The 25,978-nt window shown below is 42.5% G+C and overlaps 1 protein-coding gene across 2 annotated transcripts in view; it reads left to right on the top strand.

Annotated features, from left to right (window-relative positions):
- LOC109871525 (voltage-dependent R-type calcium channel subunit alpha-1E) overlaps positions 1–25,978 on the top strand; it is a 79,379-nt gene that overhangs the window by 49,550 nt on the left and 3,851 nt on the right. Inside the window, exons 18-42 of one of the 2 annotated variants that reach the window (XM_031807134.1) lie at positions 1,315–2,127; positions 2,270–2,613; positions 2,782–2,929; positions 8,260–8,389; positions 8,484–8,543; positions 8,739–8,845; positions 9,314–9,325; positions 9,721–9,817; positions 10,042–10,202; positions 10,434–10,571; positions 10,924–11,125; positions 12,749–12,913; positions 13,400–13,510; positions 13,657–13,737; positions 15,008–15,127; positions 19,649–19,714; positions 20,347–20,438; positions 20,609–20,783; positions 21,025–21,152; positions 21,374–21,470; positions 21,561–21,678; positions 21,934–22,041; positions 22,135–22,235; positions 22,377–22,486; positions 22,722–22,812. In XM_031807134.1, coding sequence (XP_031662994.1) covers positions 1,315–2,127; positions 2,270–2,613; positions 2,782–2,929; positions 8,260–8,389; positions 8,484–8,543; positions 8,739–8,845; positions 9,314–9,325; positions 9,721–9,817; positions 10,042–10,202; positions 10,434–10,571; positions 10,924–11,125; positions 12,749–12,913; positions 13,400–13,510; positions 13,657–13,737; positions 15,008–15,127; positions 19,649–19,714; positions 20,347–20,438; positions 20,609–20,783; positions 21,025–21,152; positions 21,374–21,470; positions 21,561–21,678; positions 21,934–22,041; positions 22,135–22,235; positions 22,377–22,486; positions 22,722–22,812 — 3,775 coding nt within the window. The remainder of the gene's footprint in view (positions 1–1,314; positions 2,128–2,269; positions 2,614–2,781; positions 2,930–8,259; positions 8,390–8,483; positions 8,544–8,738; positions 8,846–9,313; positions 9,326–9,720; positions 9,818–10,041; positions 10,203–10,433; positions 10,572–10,923; positions 11,126–12,748; positions 12,914–13,399; positions 13,511–13,656; positions 13,738–15,007; positions 15,128–19,648; positions 19,715–20,346; positions 20,439–20,608; positions 20,784–21,024; positions 21,153–21,373; positions 21,471–21,560; positions 21,679–21,933; positions 22,042–22,134; positions 22,236–22,376; positions 22,487–22,721; positions 22,813–25,978) is intronic. The other variant, XM_031807135.1, reaches the window with a different exon arrangement.

Below are 25,978 nucleotides of genomic sequence, written 5' to 3' on the forward strand. Positions count from 1 at the left end.
TAAATTAAGAAAGATAACAGGCCAGTCATACACGCATGTTTTTATTTATTTCGAATTTGTTTAATTGTGCATGTCAGTCGACGGGTAAATTAAACCAAATGTCAGGGCAATTATAGAGTATAAGCGGAGTATGTGCTTAGTGTATAAGCACCACCAACCATTCTGCTCCCTCTGTAACAGGTACAGGTAGGGGGGAAAAGGATGCATGGATTGTACTGTCCTCTGATCTTCTCCAGGCACGTTACGCTGACTCTGTCTTTTGTCTGTTACTACATATTTGAGTGTCAGTCCTCTGTGCTTCAGAGCTACCAAGATGGTGCTGCTTTTGATACATATACTGGACTATGGTGTAATGTTATGTAATGCTGCTTCCATCATGTTGTCTTGTTACTCTATGCCTGTTATGTGGCACTGACCGAAAGAGAGAGGACAAAATATAGAAGTCTAAATTCGAACACTGCCCCTGTACGGTCAAGGTGAAACAATTTGTAACTTGGATAACCACTGTTAACTGATAAGATTTATAAAACATCCACTGTCACTACTTAGGAAATAATGATTTTTCTAAGTGAACAGGATTTGGATCCATTGATCAAGCCTTCAAAGCCAAATCCCCATGCCAAATATGAAAATATAATTATAAGAAAAATAAGATATAACCAAATATACTAGACTGGCATTAAGGTGACTGTTGACCATTGGCCTTGACCCTTGACCTGGTTTTGGACTGTGTCACAAGGTTCTGTTCTGTCTTTGTTCCAAAATCACTAATGTCTTGTTTTCAACCAATCACTCATTGATTACATGGACTACAAAGAGTCTGAATACCCGTAAGTAAAGTTGTTTGTCTGTACCCCTGTGACACCTAATTCCATTTCCTTTATCTTAGAAGAAGAAGCTAATTGCTAGATATAACAGTATTTTCCTATTTTAATCCTGCACTATTCCTTTTTGTTTTTGTGGCTTTTTGAGTTTGTGCGCTTTCTCCCCAGGTACTTTCATCATTTGAATTTCAATTGAATTTATGGATGTTTGTTTTATATAGATGATAATTCAATGTGTGAATTCAATGAATCTTTAGCCATACAATATGCAATATATCTGAGTCAAAATGTTAATATATGTCATGCAATTTTCGTACTTCATTATTGACTTACATACATACATACATGAATACATACAATGTTATATAATATGTAATATGCTTATACTGTATTTAGTGTTGAGATGTATCCTTTCATTGATATGTAAGTGTACATATGACATAGGCATGATGCTGCCCTCTAGTGACAGGCTTTGTGTTGTGCTCTGTAGGAGGAGGAGGAGGCCCTATCTCCGCAGGAAGAAGGCCATTCACAGGGGCCGTATGGCCGTCCCCGAAGAGGAGGAGGAGAGCGGCGCCCCGGGCGGAGCTGACCAGCCCCCCAATGGGGCCAACGCCTTCTCCAACCGCCGTGACAGACGGAGGAGGGGGGGAGGAGGAGGAGGAGGAGGAGGAGGAAGAGGCGGAAGATCTGTGTGGGAGCAGAGGGCCAACCAGTTACGCAAGCGGCGCCAGATGGAGAGCCAGGAGGTGCTGTTCGGAGGCAGCCCCACCGAGGACAACACTGACAACCCTACCACCGCCTACCGTGCACCCACCCGTTCCCCAGACACCAGTCCCGGACACCTGCCCGAGTCGCCCATGTCCGGAATCATGCCCATGCCTGAACCCCCGATGTCCATCGCCATCCGGCTGCCGGAACCTCCAGACTCTGAGCCTAGGCCTCTGTTTACATTGGTTGAGGAGAGAGCAGTGCACCATCGACCCGCCGGTGGGGACAGGAGGCACAGGGTGGCCCGGAAGTTCAGGCCTGGCCTTGGGGGGGCGGAGGAGGGAGGGGTGGCTCGGCATAGGAGGCACCGTCATCGTGAGGCCCGGGCTGAGGCCAAGAGCAGAGAGTCCCCACATGAGGAGGTCAGAGAATCAGGCAGCAGAGAGAGGAAGATACTAGAAGAGAGGGAGGAGAAAGAAGAAAAAGAGGAGAAGACGGACAAAGGACAGGTCGCTGTGGTGGAGGGAGGAGTGTCGGGCCAGGAAGAAGGAGCCAGCATTGTCAACTTAGAGAGTGAAGAAGAGCATCTGAGGTAAGACAGTGGTGCAATGTTCCATTCTTTTAAGCTAAGGGTTAAGGCATTGTGATTCGTGAGATAAGACTTCAGGCCCACATTAGGTCACATTAGTGTCTAAACACATCCACACATTCTCTTCCATACACCTCCTCTTCAGAGTGTGTATTGCAGACATCCCCGAGCCTCCTCTATGTGATGACTTCCCTGAGTCCCTACCCCCACCCCTGTTGGACCCTCCACCCCAGATGGAGGAGGGCGAGGTGGGGGAAACTGGGCAGTGTGAGCCCCTGTCTCAGGACCCTCCATTGGAGCCAGCCCCAGAACAGTTCACAGACCCCCCAGAGCTCCAAGCTGCATCCGGGGTCAAAGATTCAGAGAACAACCCAGCCTCCCTGAACCGTGAGGAGGGTGAGGGGCCAGGCCAAGTCCTAGACAGCCAGACTAGTGTGATCATAGAGATGTCTGGAGAACAGCCACTGCTGGAGATCATCCCTTTGACAGGTATGCTTCCATATAGTCGCTCTTGACCGACATTCGTAGCTTGATACATTGACTTTTCTGTACTGTTTCCTGCTGGAACAAGGATGGTAACAATAACGATGGACTTGTTTTGCCATGCCCTGCAGGAGCCAGGTCAAATAACAGGTTTTATCTTCAATTTACATGTAGCTTTACACAACAACAAAGAGATGGAGGTGTACCAGCCTGAAAGGATGGAGAAGGAGAAGGAAAAGGAGGAGAGGGAAGCGCAGGAGGAGAACAGCCCGCCCAAACCTGTACCTCCTGACAGCATGTTCCTCTTCAAGGCCTCTAATCCGTAAGACTCTCCTTCCTGGCCATGTCTTGGCATGCATTCTACTGCGGTACAATTCAGTTCAGTTTTATAAAAGGACTCAGAAACATGTTTCTTTGGTCCCTTTTAGTATACGTAGGCTATTGTGTTTCTCTCTCTGCACACACTCTGTCATGCACTGTAGCTGTACAGCACTCTCACTCTCAGAGAGGTTTGGTTAGGTTTGGTTAGGGTACCATATTGTTCCCTGCAGTACAAAAATACCTGGTCAAAAGTTTTAGAACACCTACTCATTCAAGGGTTTTTCTTTATTTGTACTATTTTCTACATTGTAGAATAATAGTGAAAACATCAACAATATGAAATAACACATGTTGAATCATGTAGTAACCAAAAAAGTGTTAAACAAATCAAAATGTATTTTATATTTAAGATTTTTCAAATAGCGACCCTTTGCCTTGATGACAGCTTTTCACACTCTTGGCATTCTCTCAACCAGCTTCATGAGTTAGACACCTGGAATGCATTTACATTTACGTGTGCCTCCTTAAAAGTTAATTTGTGTAATTTCTTTCCTTCTTGATCTAATCAGTTGTGCTGTGACAAGGTAGGGGGGTATACAGAAGATAGCCCAATTTGGTAAAATACCAAGTCCATATTATGGCAAGAACAGCTCAAATAAGCAAAAAGAAATGACAGTCCATCATGACTTTAAGTCATGAAGGTCAGTCAGTATGGAACAATTCAAGAACTTTGAAAGTTTCTTCAAGCGTAGTCGCAAAAACTATCAAGCGCTATGATGAAACTGGCTCGCATGAGGACCGCCTGTCACGTATAGTGGCTTGAGAAAGTATTCACCCCCGTGGCATTTTTCCTATTTTATTACCTTTTGGGGGGATCATTTGATTTACACAATATGCCTACCACTTCGAAGATGCAAAATATTTGTTATTGTAAAATGAACAAGAAATTAAAAAAAATAAAAACAGAAAACTTGAACGTGCATAAGTAAATCCCCCCCCAAAGTCAATACTTTGTAGAGCCATCTTTTGCAGCAATTACAGCTGCAAGTATCTTGGGGTATGTCTCTATTAGCATGGCAGATCTAGCCACTGGGATTTTTGCCCATTCTTTAAGGCAAAACTGTTCCAGCTCCTTGAAGATGGATGGGTTCCGCTGGTGAACAGCAATCTTTACTTCATACCACAGATTCTCAATTGGATTGAGGTCTGTGCTTTAAAAAGGCCATTACAAGACATTTAAATGTTTCCACTCGAGTGTTGCTTTTGCAATATGCTTAGGGTCATTGTCCTGCTGGAAGGTAAACCTCCATCCCAGTCTCAAATCTCTGGAAGACTGAAACAGGTTTCCCTCAAGAATCTCCCTGTATTTAGCGCCATCCATCATTCCTTCAATTCTGACCAGATTCCCAGTCCCTGCTGATGAAAAACATCCCCACAGCATGATATTGCCACTACCATGCTTAACTGTAGGGATGGTGTTCTCGGGGTGATGGGAGATATTGGGTTTGATCCAGACATAGCATTTTCCTTGATTGACAAAAAGCTAAATTTTAGTCTCACCTGACCAGAGTACCTTCTTCCATATATTTGGGGAGTCTCCCACATGCCTTTTGGCGAACACCAAACGTGTTTGCTTATTTTTTTCTTTAAGCAATGGCTTTATTTTGGCCACTCTTCCGTAAAGCCCAGCTCTATGGAGTGTATGGCTTAAAGTGGTCCTGTGTACATACAGTGCCTTGCGAAAGTATTCGGCCCCCTTGAACTTTGCGACCTTTTGCCACATTTCAGGCTTCAAACATAAAGATATAAAACTGTATTTTATTGTGAAGAATCAACAACAAGTGGGACACAATCATGAAGTGGAATGACATTTATTGGATATTTCAAACTTTTTTAACAAATCAAAAACTGAAAAATTGGGCGTGCAAAATTATTCAGCCCCCTTAAGTTAATACTTTGTAGCGCCACCTTTTGCTGCGATTACAGCTGTAAGTCGCTTGGGGTATGTCTCTATCAGTTTTGCACATCGAGAGACTGACATTTTTTCCCATTCCTCCTTGCAAAACAGCTCGAGCTCAGTGAGGTTGGATGGAGAGCATTTGTGAACAGCAGTTTTCAGTTCTTTCCACAGATTCTCGATTGGATTCAGGTCTGGACTTTGACTTGGCCATTCTAACACCTGGATATGTTTATTTTTGAACCATTCCATTGTAGATTTTGCTTTATGTTTTGGATCATTGTCTTGTTGGAAGACAAATCTCCGTCCCAGTCTCAGGTCTTTTGCAGACTCCATCAGGTTTTCTTCCAGAATGGTCCTGTATTTGGCTCCATCCATCTTCCCATCAATTTTAACCATCTTCCCTGTCCCTGCTGAAGAAAAGCAGGCCCAAACCATGATGCTGCCACCACCATGTTTGACAGTGGGGATGGTGTGTTCAGGGTGATGAGCTGTGTTGCTTTTACGCCAAACATAACGTTTTGCATTGTTGCCAAAAAGTTCCATTTTGGTTTCATCTGACCAGAGCACCTTCTTCCACATGTTTGGTGTGTCTCCCAGGTGGCTTGTGGCAAACTTTAAACTACACTTTTTATGGATATCTTTAAGAAATGGCTTTCTTCTTGCCACTCTTCCATAAAGGCCAGATTTGTGCAATATACAACTGATTGTTGTCCTATGGACAGAGTCTCCCACCTCAGCTGTAGATCTCTGCAGTTCATCCAGAGTGATCATGGGCCTCTTGGCTGCATCTCTGATCAGTCTTCTCCTTGTATGAGCTGAAAGTTTAGAGGGACGGCCAGGTCTTGGTAGATTTGCAGTGGTCTGATACTCCTTCCATTTCAATATTATCGCTTGCACAGTGCTCCTTGGGATGTTTAAAGCTTGGGAAATCTTTTTGTATCCAAATCCGGCTTTAAACTTCTTCACAACAGTATCTCGGACCTGCCTGGTGTGTTCCTTGTTCTTCATGATGCTCTCTGCGCTTTTAACGGACCTCTCAGACTATCACAGTGCAGGTGCATTTATACGGAGACTTGATTACACACAGGTGGATTGTATTTATCATCATTAGTCATTTAGGTCAACATTGGATCATTCAGAGATCCTCACTGAACTTCTGGAGAGAGTTTGCTGCACTGAAAGTAAAGGGGCTGAATAATTTTGCACGCCCAATTTTTCAGTTTTTGATTTGTTAAAAAAGTTTGAAATATCCAATAAATGTCGTTCCACTTCATGATTGTGTCCCACTTGTTGTTGATTCTTCACAAAAAAATACAGTTTTATATCTTTATGTTTGAAGCCTGAAATGTGGCAAAAGGTCGCAAAGTTCAAGGGGGCCGAATACTTTCGCAAGGCACTGTATACTCCAATTTCTGCTGTGGAGCTTTGCTGCTCCTTCAGGGTTATCTTTGGTCTCTTTCTTGCCTCTCTAATTAATGCCCTCCTTGCCTGGTCCATCTGTTTTGGTGGGCGACCCTCTCTAGGCAGGTTTGTTGTGGTGCCATATTCTTTTAATTTTTTAATAATGGATATAATGGTGCTCCGTGGGATGTTTAAAGTTTCGGATACTTTTTAATAACCCAACCCTGATCTGTAGTTCTCCGCAACTTTGTCCCTGACCTGTTTGGAGAGCTCCTTGGTCTTCATGGTGCCCCTTGCTTAGTGGTGTTGCAGACTCTGGGGCCTTTCAGAACATGTGTATATATCCTGAGATCATGTGACAGATCATGTCACAGTTAGATTGCACACAGGTGTACTTTATTTAACTAATTATGTAACTTCTGTAGGTAATTGGTTGCACCAGATCTTATTTAGGGGCTTCATAGCATAGGGAGGGAATACTTAAATATGCAAACACAACTTTTCCGTTTTTTATTTTTTTCATTTCACTTCACCAATTTGGACTATTTTGTGTATGTCCATTATATGAATTCCAACTTATTGTGGGAAGCTTGTAGAAGGCTACCTGAAACGTTTGACCCAAGTTAAACAATTTAAAGGCAATGCTACCAAATACTAATTGAGTCTATGTAAACTTCTGACCCACTGGGAATGTGATGGAAGAAATAAAAGCTCAAATAAATCATTCTCTCTACTATTATTCTATTATTCTGACATTTCACATTCTTAAAATAAAGTGTTGATCCTAACTGACTTAAGACAGGGAAATGTTTTTTGGATTAAATGTCAGGAACTGTATTTAAATGTATTTGGCTAAGGTGTATGTAAACTTCTGACTTCAACTGTACATCCATCATTTCAAAGCTTACAACGTTGAATCACACATAATTTAAAAGCCCATTTCACAGAGAATGTTACAAACTAGTCTAAATGTAGTAACTTACTTTGAGAAAATGGTGATTGGGTCTAAATAGGAATTCGGCGTTTGTTACTCTAAATTCAGTGTACTTGTCTGTAACTACCATTACTCGGAAGTCAGACTCTTCCCATACGCCACCAAATTTTTCTCAGCCTCAGAAGCATCTGCATTCACCAAATGTTGTGTGGTTCTCTTTACACGTATTCTCCAGATTTATACATAGGGAATTGTTGATATGTTGTCAAATGTTTCTTTTAGATGACATTTTCTTCCCCAGAATTTGACACATTCATTATATGTACCTTTCCTTAGTATGTAAAAAGTATTGATCCACAATCTCAATCCAAATCCAATCGTATGTGTCACATGCTCCTAATACAACAGGTGTAGCCTTACAAGCCCTTAACCAATCTGCTATCTCAAAGTCCAGTCATGAAGTGTCTTAACAAAATGAAGCCAAAATATTTAGGCTGACTTCGTCAGTGGCCAGAAAACTTTATTAGAATATATGTGCGTACTTAATTAGATATAACCTAATTTGTGTCCACATTCAACTGGTTAAAGTTGATTGTGATATGATTCACGGAAAAAAAATATCCTATTTGGGTGTGGTGCCTGTCCTTGACCCAAAACTGAAAGACAATGTCAAGAGGTACGGATCTCTTGGTATCATGGTTAAGGTGTTGGCTGGTTCAAGTCCTGGTCAGGGCTGAATTCACTACATCGGTGTCAGAAGTAGGATTGTAGAGAGGTGTGTACATGTGAGGGTCTTGGTATAGAGAAGATTTCCCACTTAAAAGGAACAAACGGCTTTGTCACTGTGGCGGTACCCTAAAAAGGCACATTTGTACCTTTTTCTATCTTGTCCCCTAAGGTACACAATTGCCTCTTTTAAGGTACAAACTACAAGGGTACAATTGCCTTAGAGAGTACCACTACAGTGGCAAGCGTTTGTACCCCTGTATAAGTGTTTGCGATACTGTCAACTCCGCTCCTCTTTATTGATCTGTAGGATCAGGAGGATCTGTCACTATGTGGTGACCATGCGCTACTTTGAGATGACCATCTTGCTGGTGATCGTGGCTAGCAGCATCGCTCTGGCTGCTGAAGACCCTGTGTGCACCAACTCTGACAGAAACAGGGTAAGTTCCATACGAATCTGGAATGTTTGTGTCAGTGACGTGAAGATGTGTATTTCCTCTCACGTAATTGTCGGATGCCTTTTTGATTTTCTAGGTTCTCCGTTACTTTGATTACGTCTTTACTGGAGTCTTCACTTTTGAAATGATCATAAAGGTGAGATACTCAAAGAGAAATTATCATAAAGGTGAGATACTCAAAGAGAAATGATCAATTTTGAACCTCCTAAAACTATGCACGGAAATACACTTGTAACATTTTTTTCAGTGTAGTAACTTATGTTGTCTTATGTGTGTGTGTGTGTGTATCTATGTTGCCCTGTGTATGTGGGTGTGTGCGTGTGTCCTCCAGATGATTGACCTGGGCCTGCTTCTGCACGACGGCTCCTACTTCCGTGACCTGTGGAACATTCTGGACTTCATCGTGGTGGTGGGAGCTCTGTTCGCCTTCGCTCTGACGTGAGTCACAATACTTCTGGTGCTGGATTAGTAATCACACTGACTCACTGGCTCACATATATTATACAGTGCACTGTAGCATATCTCCAAATGTATAAAACTAAGTGTCTGATATGCATCTTCTGGTTGATGCCTCGTGCGGTGATATAAATATGACATTTCTTATGTCTTTGTTTAACTCTTTCCCCTCTGACAGGTGAACATGTTAAATAACTTTCAGTCTCTTGTAGGCTAACAGACTAGTAACGTAATCAAGTAGCTAGCTAGCTAGCTAACGCACAAAATATTCCGTTCTGGGTTGCGAGATGAATGAACTTGTGCTTCTCCCTAGCCTTATATATAGATATGACTGTGTGTTGATTTCTCTGTTGTGGATATGGCTGTAACTGTGATCCTCATTGTGTATCTCTATTTGTTCTTCTATTTCTCTGTTGTTCCTGGGGAATTTATCACTGTTGGGGCTTCCAGGAATGTGATTGGGTAAAGCAAACACTTCTCACTCTCATACTTGTCATGTACAATTTGTCATACACTTCTCATAGAATTCTCATGTACTTCCCATACTTCTTGTACATGATTCGCCATGTCTTTTGTCTGATACTTCCCACTCAGCTACAAAACTTTAAAGTACTGAATACAAGTGAATTCATATTACTCTGAAAATGTTCTTTATAGTATTGTTTGTCATCAAAAGATAGATTGAGATCTTTTTTGTTAATGTGTGTGTGTGTGTGTGTGTGTGTGTGTGTGTGTGTGTGTGTGTGTGTGTGTGTGTGTGTGTGTGTGTGTACTTGCACTCGCTCGTGCATGTATGCGTGCATGCGTGTGTCTTCCCTGTCCCCACAGTCCCCTAAAACACATGTCTACATCAACAGGAACAACAAAGGCAGAGACATCAAGACCATCAAGTCCCTCAGGGTTCTGAGAGTCCTACGACCTCTGAAGACCATCAAGAGACTCCCCAAACTCAAGGTAATGTACTGTGTATATGTTAATTTATGTTCATCTGCCAACATGGCAATGTTTAGTTGACCTTGGCTTCTAATGACAAGGTAGCACAAATCAAAAGTAAAACCCCACATTCCCTGGAAATTCCTTGAATGAAACCTTTCAAGGAATTTCCAGGGAATGTGGGGTTTTACTTTTGATTTGTGCTACCTTGTCATTATGTTATCATCTCTCCTTCTCCTATACAGGCAGTGTTTGACTGTGTGGTGACATCCCTGAAGAACGTCTTCAACATCCTCATCGTCTACAAGCTCTTCATGTTCATCTTCGCTGTCATCGCCGTGCAGCTCTTCAAGGGAAAGTTCTTCTATTGCACAGACAGCTCCATGGACACAGAGAAGGAGTGCCAGTGAGTCAAACACACATATATACACACTGCCTGCTGTCCCCTCTTACAATACGCACACTGGAACAAACAAAGATATACACATTGACCTTACTAATTTATCTCTTCACAATCAAATGAATAAATAAATACCATTAAGTCGTGATCATCCACACACCACCCATTTTGTGAGTGATCGGAGGAATCCCAACCTCCTCTGGCTCCCTCCCCTAACCACCATTCTGTTTCCTACAGAGGTTATTACATAGACTACGCTCGAGACAAGAAGGAAGTGAAGAAGAGGGAGTGGAAGAGACATGAGTTCCACTATGACAATGTCTGCTGGGCTCTGCTCACCCTCTTCACTGTTTCCACTGGAGAGGGCTGGCCGCAGTGAGTCCCTGATGTTCCCAGCCCTACACTCTTAGAAAAAAGGATTCCAAAGGGGTTCTTCGGCTGTCTCCCATAGGAGAACCCTTTTTGATTCCAGGTAGAGCCCTTTTTGGTTCCAGGTAGAACGCTTTTTGTTTCCATGTAAAACCCTCTGTGGAAAGGGCTCATCAAACGGTTCTCCTATGGGGGACAGCTGAAGAACCCTTTTAGGTTCTAGATAGCAACTTATTTTCTAAGAGTGTACGCTCTAACACCAAATGAATGCCATTTGATAGGAGATTCAGAGAGACTGTTTAGACATTAGACTGTTACTATTCTCTCTTTCTCTATCTTTCTCTCTCCTTCCCTCCAGGGTCCTGCAGCATTCTGTGGATGTGACAGAGGAGGACAGGGGTCCAAGTCGGGGCAACAGGATGGAGATGTCCATCTTCTACGTCGTCTACTTTGTGGTCTTCCCTTTCTTCTTTGTCAACATTTTTGTTGCTCTCATCATCATCACCTTCCAGGAGCAGGGGGATAAGATGATGGAGGAGTGCAGCTTGGAGAAAAATGAGGTACAGGACAGAAAAGCGCCATACAAATGCACTCCCAGTCTACTGTAGCATAAACATACATCACTCATACACAAATTCTTACAACACAAATAAATTGCATTCGGAAAGTACTCAGACACCTTGACTTTTTCCACATTTTATTATGTTACAGTATTATGTTACTTATTCTAAAATGGATTAAATAAAACAAAATCCTCATCAGTCTACACACAATACCCCATAATGACAAAGCGAAATCAGGTTTTAATCGGTTTTAAAAATAAAAAAACACATACCTTATTTACCTACAGTAAGTATTCAGACTCTTTGCTACGAGACTCGAAATTGAGCTATTTGAGCCTAATGTTTCCATTGATCATCCTTAAGATGTTTCAACAACTTGATTGGAGTCAACCTGTGGTACATTCAGTTGTTTGGACATGATTTAGAAAGGCACACACCTGTCTATATAAGTTCCCACAGTTGACAGTGTATGTCAAAGCAAAAACCAAGGAATTGTCCATAGAGCTACGAGACAGGATTTTGTCGAAGCACAGATCTGGGGACAGGCACCAAAACATTTCTGCAGCATTGAAGGTCCCCAAGAACATAATGGCCTCCATAATTTTTAAATGACTCTTCCTAGGGCTGGCCGCCCGGCCAAACTGAGCAATCGGGGGAGAAGGGCCTTAGTCAAGGAGGTGGCCAAGAACCCAATGGTCACTCTTACAGAGCTCCAGAGTTCCTCTGTGGAGATGGGAGAAACTTCCAGAAGGACAACTATCTCTACAGCACTCCACCAATCAGGCCTTTATGGTAGAGTGGCCAGACGGAAGACACTTCACAGTATAAGACAGATGACAGCCCGTTTAGAGTTGCCAAAAGGCACCCAAAGGACTCTCAGACCATGAGAAACAAGATTCTGTGGTCTGATGAAACTAAGATTGAACTCTTTGGCCTGAATGCCAAGCGTCACATCTGGAGGAAACCTGGTACCATCCCTACGGTGAAGCATGGTGGTGGCAGCATCAAGCTGTGGGGATGTTTTTCAGCGGCAGAGACTGGGAGACTAGTCAGGATCAAGGGAAAGATGAACAGAGCAAAGTACAGAGAGGTCCTTGATGAAAACCTACTCCAGAGCACTCAGAACCTTAGACTCGGTGAAGGTTCACCTTTCAACAGGACATTGACCCTAAGCACACAGCTAAGTCAACGCAGGAGTGGCTTTGGGACAAGTCTCTGAATGTCCTTGAGTGGCCCAGCCAGAGCCCGAACCTGATCGGACATCTCTGGTGAGACCTGAAAATAGCTGTGCAGCGATTCTCCCCATCCAACCTGACAGAGCTTGAGAGGATCTGCAGAGAAGAATAGGAAAAACTCCCCAAAACCAGGCATTCCAAGCTTTTAGCATCATACCCAAGAAGACTCGAGGCTGTAATCACTGCCAAAGATGCTTAAAAAGAGTACTAAGTAAAGGGTCTGAATACTTATGTAAATGTGATATTTCAGGTTTTTTCTTTTTTCTTGTAAATTTGCAAACATCTTGGCATCTTGATCAGATATACACTTTATATTGATCACAATACTCGTAACAGATTAATTCCTGATTTGTTCCCCTCTTCTTTTTTGTTATCTCTCCATCAGAGGGCATGCATTGACTTTACCATCAGTGCCAAGCCCCTGACCTGCTATATGCCTCAGAACAGACAGACTTTCCAGTACCGGCTGTGGCACTTTGTGGTGTCACCGTCATTTGAGTACACAGTGCTGGTCATGATTGCCCTCAACACTGTGGTGCTCATGATGAAGGTATGGAACCTATATCTTTTTAACAGAGCTTATAAACATGACATATGTGCAGGCCTTTGATTGAAACTAGTTTCACTCTCAAAGACTCAAATCCATAGGAGAAAGCCCAGTGTGCCCCTGTTTGTCTGATAACAGTTTAATATTACACATCTCAGACTCTTTGTATTAAATATGTTACCCTCTTCTTTGCCATCGCTCTGCAGAGGTTGACATTTATTGTCACGAGTTGTACCCTGTAGGCAGAACTGAGAGGTTTCCAGTAAAAACCTATACAAATAGGTTAAAATTTAATTTAAGGTTAGAGTTGGGTATTAGGGTTAGCAGTGTGGTTAAGGTTAGGGTTATGTTTAAACTCAGATTTTATGACTTGGCTAGTAACTATTCTGCAGAGCTGCCTCCAGTACATGAAACATCTCAATAAATGCCAACCTGCTCACTGTTTGATACATCCCGCTATTACCCTGACTGTGTCCTGTTAATCTGCAGTACAACTCCGCTCCAGCAGCGTATGATACAGTATTGAAGCACCTGAACACAGCCTTCACCGTTCTCTTCTCCCTGGAGTGTATCCTCAAGATCATGGCCTTTGGTTTTGTGGTGAGCAAGACAGTAGAACTTTAGTCAACTGTTGGCAAAATGTAATTAACTGATCCAATGACGTGGTGGCATGTACAGACATAATCCTTTCCATTCAAGAAAGAAGCCTTGCCATTTTACAATGGTGTTCATTTGTCCCCTGACAGAACTATTTTCGAGACACTTGGAACATTTTTGATTTCATCACTGTGCTCGGCAGCATCACTGAGATCATTGTGGACTTACAGGTAATATTTCACTCTAGCTCCTTAAACCTCTTGGAACTACCCATCCGGGAGAATTGTCATCAACTACGCTAATTAGCATAGCGCAACGGTCAAAATAATATTTCTCTAAAATATTCATATTCATGAAATCACAAGTGAAATATAGTGAAACACAGCTTAGCCTTTTGTTAACCACCCTGTCATCTCAGATTTTGAAATTATGCTTTACAGCCAAAGCAAGACAAGCGTTTGTGTAAGTTTATCGATAGCCTAGCATAGCATTATGTCCAGCTAGCAAGCAGGAAGCTTGGTCACGAAAATCAGAAAAGCAATCAAATTAACCGTTTACCTTTGATGATCTTCGGATGTTTTCACTGATGAGACTCCCAGTTAGACAGCAAATGTTCCTTTTGTTTCATAAAGATTATTTTTATACCCAAAATACCCCCTTTGTTTGCCACATTATGTTGAGAAATCCACCGGAAATAGCGGTCAGGACAACGGCAAAAAAAAATCTAAATTATGTCCATAATATCGACAGAAACATGGCAAACGTTTTTTATAATCAATCCTCAAGGTGTTTTTCAAATATCTATTTGATAATATATCAACCGGGACAATTGGCTTTTCAGTAGGACTGAGAGGAAAAATGACTACCTCTGTCTTTTACGCAAGAATCACTCTGAGAGCCCTCAGCTGGCCACTAACGCAATGTAGTCGTTTATGCTCATTCTTCAAAATAAAGCCCTGAAACTAAAGGCTGTAGACAGCTTAGGGAAGCCACAGAAAAAGGAATCTGGTTGATATCCCTTTCAATGGGCAATAGGGATGCATAGAAAGACAGGGGTTTCAAAATAAGAGTCACTTCCTGATTTGATTTTTCTCAGGATTTCGCCTGCAATATCAGTTCTGTTATACTCACAGACAATATTTTAACAGTTTTAGAAACTTTAGAGTGTTTTCTATCCTAGGCTGTCAATTCCTGAGAAATAGGCGGTTTACTTTGGGAACGTTATTTTTCAAAAAATAAAAATAGTGCCCCCTAGTTTCAAGAGGCTACCCTTTACTTTATAACAATTCTGATTCCCAAGGTGGTAGTACTGTAAAGCTTTTTTTCTCTCAGTAAAAACTAGGCTATTAAAGTATACTCACTTCGTTCACTTGAGTGACTTCTATCTGCCTATGTCTTTGTCATTTCTCTAACACCTTCTCTCTCCCCGGACCCTTCTCCTTTCTGTATATTCCTTGTCGTCTCCACCTCTCTATATTTCCTATGGTCTGTCTATCTCAGTCAATAAACACGTTCAATATGAGTTTCCTGAAGCTGTTCCGGGCTGCCAGGCTGATCAAGCTGTTGAGGCAGGGCTACACCATACGGATACTGCTCTGGACCTTCGTACAATCCTTTAAGGTCAGCCATGTTCTCCCCTACTTTTACCATCTCTCATGTCCAATTAATAAATATCCAACTTTGTTCATATACATGGTGTTCAGTCTTTTCTTTGTATGTCCCTAGTCCCAGTACACTATGATGAACCACCAACCTTTTCTGAGTTAAGATCACTTTCGCAGTCAAATAGCAAGCCGAGAACTACCGCTCACAATTTTTTTTTTCAACTTGACTTATTAAATGTAACATTAAACCAATAAAAACAGTTCTGTATGAATGAGGTTTGTGCAGTAGGTCTAATACATTATCACAGCATATTGGAGATATTCCTGACCTGCCAATATTGTTCTTCTCAGACCATATTATATTTGAAAACTCAAGCTTGGATAACAAGATAGATCAGTTAGTGTAGCACTTGCGAGGCACAGCTGAGCATAAATTGAAATAATTTGCTAATAATTGACATTTTTATTTTACTGGACTGGTACCTGCATCTGATGGTCATGGTGCTTTCAAGATAACTGGGAACTCGGTCAAATCATGACGTCAGTGAACTTCCGGTCAGAAAGTCTGCGCTCTAAAAAGATGCCACAGTTTCCGAGTTGGAGGACCATTCAAAGCGATTTTCCCCAGTCTGATCTTTTTCACCGAGTTCACAGTTGTCTTGAACGCACTGAAATCGGAAGTCGGAGATTTCCAAGTCCCCAGTTTATTTTAACATGGCATTAGTCTCAGCAGGAGGGAGAGAGCAGCAGAGGGTCTGCCTCTCACCATCTCTGCTCTCTTCTTCCTGTCCTCCGGTGAGACTGACCAGAGAGAGGGCCAGTCTTCCACCTGATGGTGAAACTCCAGTTCAAATCCAATTTTATTGGTCACATACACATGTCTAGCAGATGTTATTGTGGGTGTAGGGAAATGCTTGTGTTTCTAGCTCCGACAGTGCAGTATTATCTAACAAGTAATATCTAACAATTTCACAACATATACCTATACACACAAATCTAAGTAAAGGAATGGAATTAAGAATATATAAATATATGAACGAGCAATGTCAGAGTGACGTAGACTAAGATACAGTAGAATAGTATAGAATACAGTATATACATATGAGATGAGTAATGTAAGATATGTAAACATTATTAAAATGACTAGTGAAAGATTATTGGAATCTGTGTGGGAAGCTGGACAGGTAGGATGACTGACAGTGAAAGTGAACAGGTGACAGAGGAATGGATGAGACTGAGGCAAGAATTCCTTTAACCATAAAGTGGTATATTTACTGGGTAGTCTGTCTGTGCTGCATAACAAATGAAACAGAATAACATGTATGAAATTCATTATCACAAAGGTCAAATCCTAACAATCCTTCTCATTATTAACGTATTTATGTAATTCAGCAATTCAGTTCAATAGGAAGTCAATAGGAATCATCATTGAGTCATTTAGGCTCATAACTATTCATCATAATCAGGAGAATAATAATACAAATAATTAAATCAGTGATTGGTTATTCAATAAATAATCTCCATCAGTTTGATATCAGAATTGATCAGTTCAGCACACAATAATGACGTTTCATATTTCACTTTTCAAGTTGGACTTCTGTGAGGGAAAAATGATGTATTCACCTTATTTGTTGGCTATGTAACAATTACTTACTTAACGAACAGTGAGGTACTTCTGTCCTGCTAATGCTGTATTTTATGGTCTCCACTCTAGCACCCTGCAGCCAGTCTGGGTGGTGAGGACATGGGTTCTACTAGAGATAGCTTAAAGCTGACAATTGATTTGTGTTGGTGATAAAAACCTAAAAGCTAGCATTCTATAGACAAGATGTGGTGTGTGTGTGACTCGAGATGGAGAGAGCCTGGAAGAGTTAAGCACAATGCCTCATAGTCTCATCTTCATGCATCTGGGAAACTAAGTAAAAGACCATCCTGTGTAGATAACCAAGGTGTCTTATGGGAAGGTTAGAAGTGACTGACTAAGCAATCTTGGTATCAGCTACATAAAAACTGTGCGTCGTCTGTAAAGGCTAGACTCTCAGCCTAAGAGTCAGTCAAGACTGGTGGGCTGACGGTCTGATTATTGCAATAATTAATCGATATTAAATAAAGATGAAGAAATGACCAAGACCAAGTCTCTCTCAGTACTGAATTTCCACGACATTTTATATGTACATTTAATTTCATTACATATTAACCAGATATCGATGGCATAATTGGCCTGTGATGATCTGTAGGGCTGTGATTGTTGTCTATTTACATTACGCAATAGGTTTGAAGCGTGCGCTCCAAGCCACGTTCCGCGGTAATAACTATAAATAATAACTGATGGCCCGCTCTCCCGATCGCAACAGATAGTTCAGATGAATGGTCGAGAGTCGGTGGACTTACGTGGATTCACGGACGCACAGAATGTCTGAATTAGACAGAGTTAAGGAAGAGAAAACAGCGAGGTCGGGCGATGGCGATTTCCTCCTTTTAATGAGTTGAGATCTGTCGTACATTCCACCTGACCTAATTAAAGTCCCCTGGTCCAGCTGAGCAAGTGGCAATGAATTAAAGGATTATTCCACCAACTCCATGGGCCTTTTCTACAACTAGTGTTCCATTTATTAAAGTGGCCAGTGATTTAATTTCAAGTCTATTTATATAGGTAGCAGCCTCTAATGTGCTAGTGATGGCTATTGAACAGTTTGATGGCCTTGAGATAGAAGTTGTTTTTCAGTCTCTCGGTCCTAGCTTTGATGCACCTGTACTGACCATACCTTCTGGATGATAGCAGGGTGAACAGGCATTGGCTCGGGTGGTTGTTGTCCTTGATGATCTTTTTGGCCTTCCTGTGACATCGGGTGCCGTAGGTGTACTGGAGGGAAGGTAGTTTGCCCCCGGTGATGTGTTGGGCAGACCGCACCACCCTCTGGAGAACCCTGCGGTTGCGGGTGGTGCAGTTGCCGTACCAGGCGGTGATACAGCCCAACAGGATGCTCTCAATTGTGCATCTGTAAAAGTTTGTGAGGGTTTTAGTTGCCACATTTCTTCAGCCTCCTGAGGTTGAAGAAGCGCTGTTGCACCTTCTTCACCACACTGTCTGTGTGGGTGGGCCATTTCAGTTTGTTAGTGATCTGTATGCAGAGGAACTGGAAGCTTTGCATCTTCTCTTTTGCGGTCCCTTCAATGTGGATATGGGGGTGCTCCCTCTGCTGTTTCCAGAAGTCCACGATCATCTCCTTTGTTTTGTTGACATTGAGTGAGATGTTATTTTCCTGGCACCACACTCCCAGAGCCCTCACCTCCTCCCTGTAGGCTGTCTCATCCTTGTTGGTAATTAAGACTACTACTGTTGTGTCGTTTGCAAACTTGATGATTGAGTTGGAGGCGTGCTTGGCCACGCAGTCATGGGTGAACAGGGAGTACAGGAGGGGGCTGAGCACACACCCTTGTGGGGCCCCTGTGTTGACGATCAGAGAAGTGGAGGTGTTGTTTCCTACCTTCACCACCTGGGGGGGCGGCTCGTCAGGAAGTCTAGGACCCAGTTGCACATGGCGGGGTTCAGACCCAGGGACTCGAGCTTAATGATGAGCTTGGAAGGTACTATGGCGTTGAATGCTGAGCTATAGTCAATGAACAGCATTCTTACATTGGTATTCCTCTTGTCCAGATGGGATACGCCAGTGTGCAGTGATGGCGATTTCATCGTCTGTGGATCTATTAGGGCGGTAAGCAAATTGAACTGAGTCTAGGGTGACAGGTTAGCTAGAGGTGATATGATCCTTGGCTAGTCTCTTAAAGCATTTCATGACGACAGAAGTGATGCACCTGTACTGACCATACCTTCTGGATGATAGCAGGGTGAACAGGCATTGGCTCGGTAGTCATTTAGTTCAGTTGCACCGCATCTGCCTCAGGCACAAATTCATGTTGTTCCTATGACCAGAGAAAGTGAAATACTCCTCGATTTTAAAATAGACACGATGAGCTGCTGCTAACAATAAAAGTGCAACGTTAGCGATACACTTGGCTACTCATTCATTGCAGCTGCAGCCCGAGTGGAAGTAGAGAGAAGCCTGTTTTATGTTTTGTAATAGTGTTGAATAAAAGAGTGTTGACAGTGCTGGATAAAACGTATACATGAACTCACTCATAAAAACAGCAGCTCTTTGCTGTATTTGACAGTCTCTCTCCGGTCATGGTTTTAAAAGTTATGAAACCTCAGTAGGCGCACTTGATTTAGCCACAGATCTCCCGCAGTTTGTATTTTCAGACAAATGGAATGGTTAAAAAGGGAATACTTTGTCTACCCAATGCACAGGGCTTCTAAATCAAGTGCATCTGCCGTCAACAGCGCAACACACACAAAAAAGGAGCGCTAAGCCTTAATCATTGGCTTTTCTACAGAAGTGTTTGGTGATCGACTAGGAATGCCTTGAAGATCGACCAGTCTGGTTGGTGACCACTGACCTGCAGTAGGCTGCCAGAGTGTATGCTATTGGGAAAACCAAATAATAATTTATCTCTTTGTATCTCTTCTTCTCTCTAGGCCCTTCCTTATGTGTGTCTGCTCATCGCAATGCTGTTCTTCATCTATGCCATCATTGGGATGCAGGTAAAGCATCCAAACGCTTATATGCTTTACAATGGTAACTTCAGCCTCAAAGGCATGGATCATCAACTAGATTCAGCAGTGGATGATCAGGGAGCTGGAACATACACCAATAGTTACCAAGAAGCCCAAACAGATATAATATTTGACTAAAACATAATTGTTTCCAGGGGCGCAACTTTCACTGGTGACATATCCCCCACGCGTTCTGAAATTGCATTTTTGTCCCCCCCAAGTTTTATCATTGGAATGTGATTCAAAACGAGGCAACGGTGTGCTTTAGGACAATACATCAGTATTGTCCTAAGTACCCCTCATCATGAGGGGTACTGCCTCTGAGCAGTACCCCTCACTTCTAAAAAGAAAGTTGCGCCCCTGATCGTTTCAAACCATGTTTACATTTGTATACCATCCCTTATATCTCTCTATTATACGTGGGAATACTTTGGAACAGATTTACAAAATTAAAATCAGTTGGAGCTGATTTGTTAGTGTTTTTACAGTCTTTTATGTCCCCCCCCCAAAAACAATGCATGTATTTATTTCTTGCTCAGAAAACATGGGGGGCCGCCAGTTGGGGAACCATGCTCAAAGGGAAGTAGTATCATGTTTTTTTCTCACCTGATCCACACAAGGTGTTTGGAAACATCAAACTGAACGACGAAAACCACATAAACCAGCACAACAACTTCAAGACCTTCTCCGGTGCGCTGATGCTTCTCTTCAGGTGGGCGCATTGAGAAGGACTCGGAAGCTGAACTAAGATATTCTAAACTATAAGTAGATGATTATGCTGACTGATGATGAATTAATATATATTAATAGACTAACTGGTTGATCAAATAATTGCTTGCTTGATTAATTCATTGACTCATTGATTAACTCATTGATTGACAGGAGTGCGACCGGGGAGTCATGGCAGGAGATCATGCTATCGTGTCTGGGGGGGCAGGAGTGTGAGCCAGACTCCTCCATGGCCCCCATGACCATGTCCCCTGACCACGAGGGAGGCTGTGGTACTGACTTCGCCTACTGCTACTTTGTCTCCTTCATCTTCTTCAGCTCCTTCCTGGTGAGGACTCTCCAGAAATACACTTTTTCTCCTCTCTCTCTCTCTCTCTCTCTCTCTCTCTCTCTCTCTCTCTCTCTCTATCTTTCTGTCCATCTTACTGATACACAAAGTACATTTTGATTGTGTTATTTTTATTGTATGCATGCATGCACATGTGCACATCAGTATAGCACATACTGTATATTTGTACATACACACATGCCGTCCTTCACACGTCCTCTCCTCTTGTGTGACTGTGTAGATGCTGAATCTGTTTGTGGCTGTGATCATGGATAACTTTGAGTACCTGACCAGAGACTCTTCCATCCTGGGGCCTCATCACCTGGATGAGTTTGTCCGTGTCTGGGGAGAGTACGACCGCGCAGCATGGTGAGAGATAAGAAACCCACCATGTCTCAACTTTGCCCAGCAGAGGGCAGTGTATTGATTCACTACAGACTAAATAGGCCTAAACTGCATTTATTCCTGTGCAAGATTTGCCAACTTGTTCTGTTTCAAATTTACACAAACTCGTAATGAATGACTCTACCAATTCCTTTTTTCCTCAACTCACTCTCTCTCCTTCCTCATCTTCTCTGTTTCTTCCGTAGTGGGCGTATACACTACACTGCCATGTATGAGATGTTGACCCATATGTCTCCACCCCTTGGTCTGGGGAAGAAATGCCCCAGAGGTATGGCCTACAAGGTATGGGAGAAACACTTATTTTCTTCTTTTTAATTTGTTGTTTTACTGTTGTTTTACTCTCCCTCTCCCTCCCTCTCTCTCTCTCCACAGAGGCTGGTGTTGATGAACATGCCAGTGGATGAGGACATGTCAGTCCACTTCACCTCCACCTTGATGTCTCTCATCCGCACCGCTCTGGAGATCAAGATCGCACGAGGTCAGGGAATGAGTTGAGTTTGAAACCACCATGCATCACTGCATCTGCATGCGTTTATCCAGTTTAGACTTCCATCTTAAGCCTGGAGATCCACACATCCTAGGGATGCAGGCTTTTGGTCCAGCCCATTACTGGTAACACTCCTGATTCAACTTAGAAATGGCTTGATGATTGGTTGAGTAGTTGAATCAGGAAATGTAGCAAAATCAACCATTTCCACTGCCTGTGTATAATGGATGAATAAATATCTATTTTATTGTGCTCCAGGTGGGGAGGACCGAGTAGCTCTGGACACTGAGCTACAGAAGGAGATCAGTGTGATATGGCCGTACCTCCCTCAGAAGACCCTGGATGTACTGGTGCCCATCAACAAAGGTCAGACCCACGTTAGAAAGATTTGGAGAGGTAGAGCTGGTAGGCAGTCAGTCACTCAATGACTAGCAATCTAACTGTGTTTGTGTCTTACAGATTCCGACATGACAGTAGGTAAGATATATGCCTCCATGATGATCATGGACTACTTCAAACAGAACAAAGCCAAGAAGCTGAGAGCACAGCTGGAAGCACAGGTCAGATTTACACACTATATTAACATCATATATACTGTATAAAACTCACTTCTCTTTTGTATAAGATTATCATGACATCTGATCTGTTGACACGACCCAGTGCCTGCAGTGATACATTGCTTGGTGTGGTCTCCTCTACAGAAGGCCAGCCTGATGCCGTTCAAGAGGCTGGATGCCTCGACTCTCTCTGAAGACATTCTGTACAATGCCCATCCCCTGCCCTGCATGTCCCTCAGTGCCGGCTCCGCCCTGTGAGTCAATCCACGCTGTGTGTGTGTGTGTGTGTGTGTGTGTGTGTGTGTGTGTGTGTGTGTGTGTGTGTGTGTGTGTGTGTGTGTGTGTGTGTGTGTGTGTGTGTGTGTGTGTGTGTGTGTGTGTGTGTGTGTGTGTGTGTGTGTGTGTGTGTGTGTGTGTGCGTGCGTGCGTGCGTTGTGCCTTTAGTAAGTATTTGACAGTATTTCCTGTGGGGCTTGCCTCCATCTGTAGGACCAGAGGAGGCCTGGTGGCGTTGAGTCCTCTCTCCCAGGACCTGTTCGCCATGACCTCTGACCAGGACACCAGCAGTCAACACTCCAGGGTAAGGAGAAGTACCAAAGACTACGTACTGTAGAAACCTATCACAGGAGTACTGTATATCACACTAAACTAGCACAGACACCAACACATAGTACACCAACAAAGGAGCCTTTATATAATTTAGTAAGCGTACAATGATAGCTCTATAAGGCCCTTTGCTAGGAGCCAAAAGGAAAAAGGAAAATCACAATGATATAGTAGCTATGGGCAGAATATGAAATACTGCACAACGAAAACCTAACCTCCTGTGGTGAAGCTCATTATCAACCCAAACATAGACAACAATGAATCAATGACACATCTAGTAGAAAGGGTTAGGGCCAGTTGTTTTAGTTGGTTTCTGTGTTTTTTCCCCCTATTATCTTGCAGGGAATGCTATTTGTTGATCAGTGATTCTACACCTCACTTTGCTCAAGCCGATCCTCTCCAATGGACTTGGCAGTTGTAGCAAAAAGTTGGTCAATTAGGCTATGTTTATACAGGCAGCACAATTCTGATCTTTTTTTTTTACCAATAACATCAGATCTTTTTCAGAGCTGATCTGATTGGTCAAAATACCAATTAGTGAAAAAATATCATAATTGGGCTACCTGTGTAAATGCAGCCTAATTGAGCCATCTTTAGCTACAACTTCCGAGTCCATTGGAGAGATCGACTTGAGTGAGGTATAGAGTCACTGCTCTACAAATAGTGGGCTGCTTAAACGCAGCCCCAGAGGCAATTTAAGGGGAGAGTCAATGACCACATTTACACGCACACCAATACCCCATTATTATTCGGGATACTCAAGCATTCTGTTTTTGAGTTGACTCATATAAACATCCTATCCAATAACTAGAAAAAGCCTATATCCTGGTTATGAGAAACCTGGAGAAGATGCCTGGGATATTCTGATCTAAAACGGGATACTGTGTAAACATCTTATCCTGTTTACTGTGCAGGCTCAGTTTCGCATATTACGCGTATTGTGTGAAGATGTTTTCATCTGATTGTCAAACAAACGCATCACTTCAAAAAGTAGTCAACCTGTGTAGTTCGAGCCACCATAATAATTCAATAATAATTTAGCTTATAATTAATTTGCTACTTTCACTGCTATGTTCACCTGTAATTTAGAAAAGTTTCTGCTATACAGTTGAAGTCAGAAGTTTACATACATCTTAGCCAAAAACATTTAAACTCAGTTTTTCACAATTCCTGACATTGAATCCTAGTAAAAATTCCCTGTCTTAGGTCAGTTAGGATCACCACTTTATTTGAAGAATGTGAAATGTCAGAATAATAGGAGAGAGAATTATTTATTTCAGCTTTTATTTCTTTCATCACATTCCCAGTGGGTCAGAAGTTTACATACACTCAATTCATATTTGGTAGCATTGCCTTTAATTTGGTTTACTTGGGTGAAACGTTTCAGGTAGCCTTCCACATGCTTCCCACAATAAGTTGGGTGAATTGTGGCCCATTCCTCCTGACAGAGCTGTTGTAACTGAGTCAGGTTTGTAGGCCTCCTTGCTCGCACACGCTTTTTCAGTTCTGCCCACTAATTTTCTATTGGATTGAAGTCAGGGCTTTGTGATGGCCACTCCAATACCTTGACTTTGTTGTCCTTTAGCCATTTTGCCACAACTTTGGAAGTATGCTTGTGGTCATTGTGTCACGAATACCACCGAAGGTGGCTCCCCTTCCTGTCCGGGTGGCGCTCGGCGGTCGTCGTCGCCGGTCTATTAGCTGCCACCGATCCCTTTTTTCTTTTCGTTTGTTTTTGTCTAATTGTTTTCACCTGTTCCTTGTTGGGGTTTTGGGATGGGTGTTATTTAAGTTAGTTTAGCCCGCTGGTGTTTGTGCGGGCTTGTGGTTATTTTACGTTAGTGGTGTTTGTGTACTTTTGGGTTTTCGCTGTCCGGTATTTTGGTAACAGTGGTTTTGGGTTTGTTGCGCCTGTGTTTTGGGCTTCACCCATGTTTGTACCTGTTACTGTGCTTGAGGACATTGAAGCGTTTTTTCCCGTCTACCTTCTGCTCTCTGCGTCTGACTCCACACCCATCACTCTCCCGGCATTACACATTGTCCATTTGGAAGACTCATTTGTGACCAAGCTTTAACTTCCTGACTGATGTCTTGAGATGTTGCTTCAATATATCCACATAATTTTCCTACCTCGTGATGCCATCTATTTTGTGACGTGCACCAGTCCCTCCTGCAGCAAAGCTCCCCCACAACATGATGGTGCCAGCCCCCGTGCTTCATGATTGGGTTGGTGTTCTTCGGTTTGCAAGCCTTCCCCTTTTTGTCGATATAGGACTCGCTTTTACTGTGGATATAGATACTTTTGTACCTGTTTCCTCCAGCATCTTCACAAGGTCCTTTGCTGTTGTTCTGGGATTGATTTGCACTTTTCGCACCAAAGTGCGTTCATCTCTAGGAGACAGAACGCGTCTCCTTCCTGAGTGGTATGACGGCTGCATGGTCCCATGGTGTGGTACCTTCAGGCATTTGGAAATGTCTCTGAAGGATGAACCAGACTTGCGGAGGTCTACAATTTTTTTCTGCGGTCTTGGCTGATTTCTTTTGATTTTTTCATGATGTCAAACAAAGAGGCACTGAGTTTGAAGATAGGCCTTGAAATACATCCACAGGTACACCTCCGATTGACTCAAATTATGTCAATTAGCCTATCAGAGGCTTCTAAAGCCATGACAGAATTTTCTGGAATTTTCAGTCAACTTAGTATATGTAAGCTTCTGACCCACTGTGGGTCAAGTGAAATAATCTGTCTGTAAACAATTGTTGGAAAAATTACTTGTGGCATGCACAAAGTAGATGTCCTAACCGACTTGCTAAAACTATAGTTTGTTAACAAGAAATTTGTGGAGTGGTTGAAAAACGAGTTTTAATGACTCCAATCTAAGTGTATATAAACTTCCGACTTCAAATGTAATTTCCGACACTGGCCATATTACATTTAAATTTAAATTTGTTCAAAAGTACATGTTAAAAACAATAGAAATAACCATGAATAAAATTACTTTTCCTTGTAAAAACGTCAAGAAATTCATAATTCTGGGTACGGTGTTGGCTTGACAGTTGCTGGACCTGGGTTCGAGTCCTAGTCGGGGCTACCCCACGAATTTGCTACAACACACTTCCATGGTTGGTTTAATTGACTC

This window comes from Oncorhynchus kisutch, linkage group LG27 (assembly GCF_002021735.2).
Source record: "Oncorhynchus kisutch isolate 150728-3 linkage group LG27, Okis_V2, whole genome shotgun sequence".
Lineage (NCBI taxonomy): Eukaryota > Metazoa > Chordata > Actinopteri > Salmoniformes > Salmonidae > Oncorhynchus > Oncorhynchus kisutch.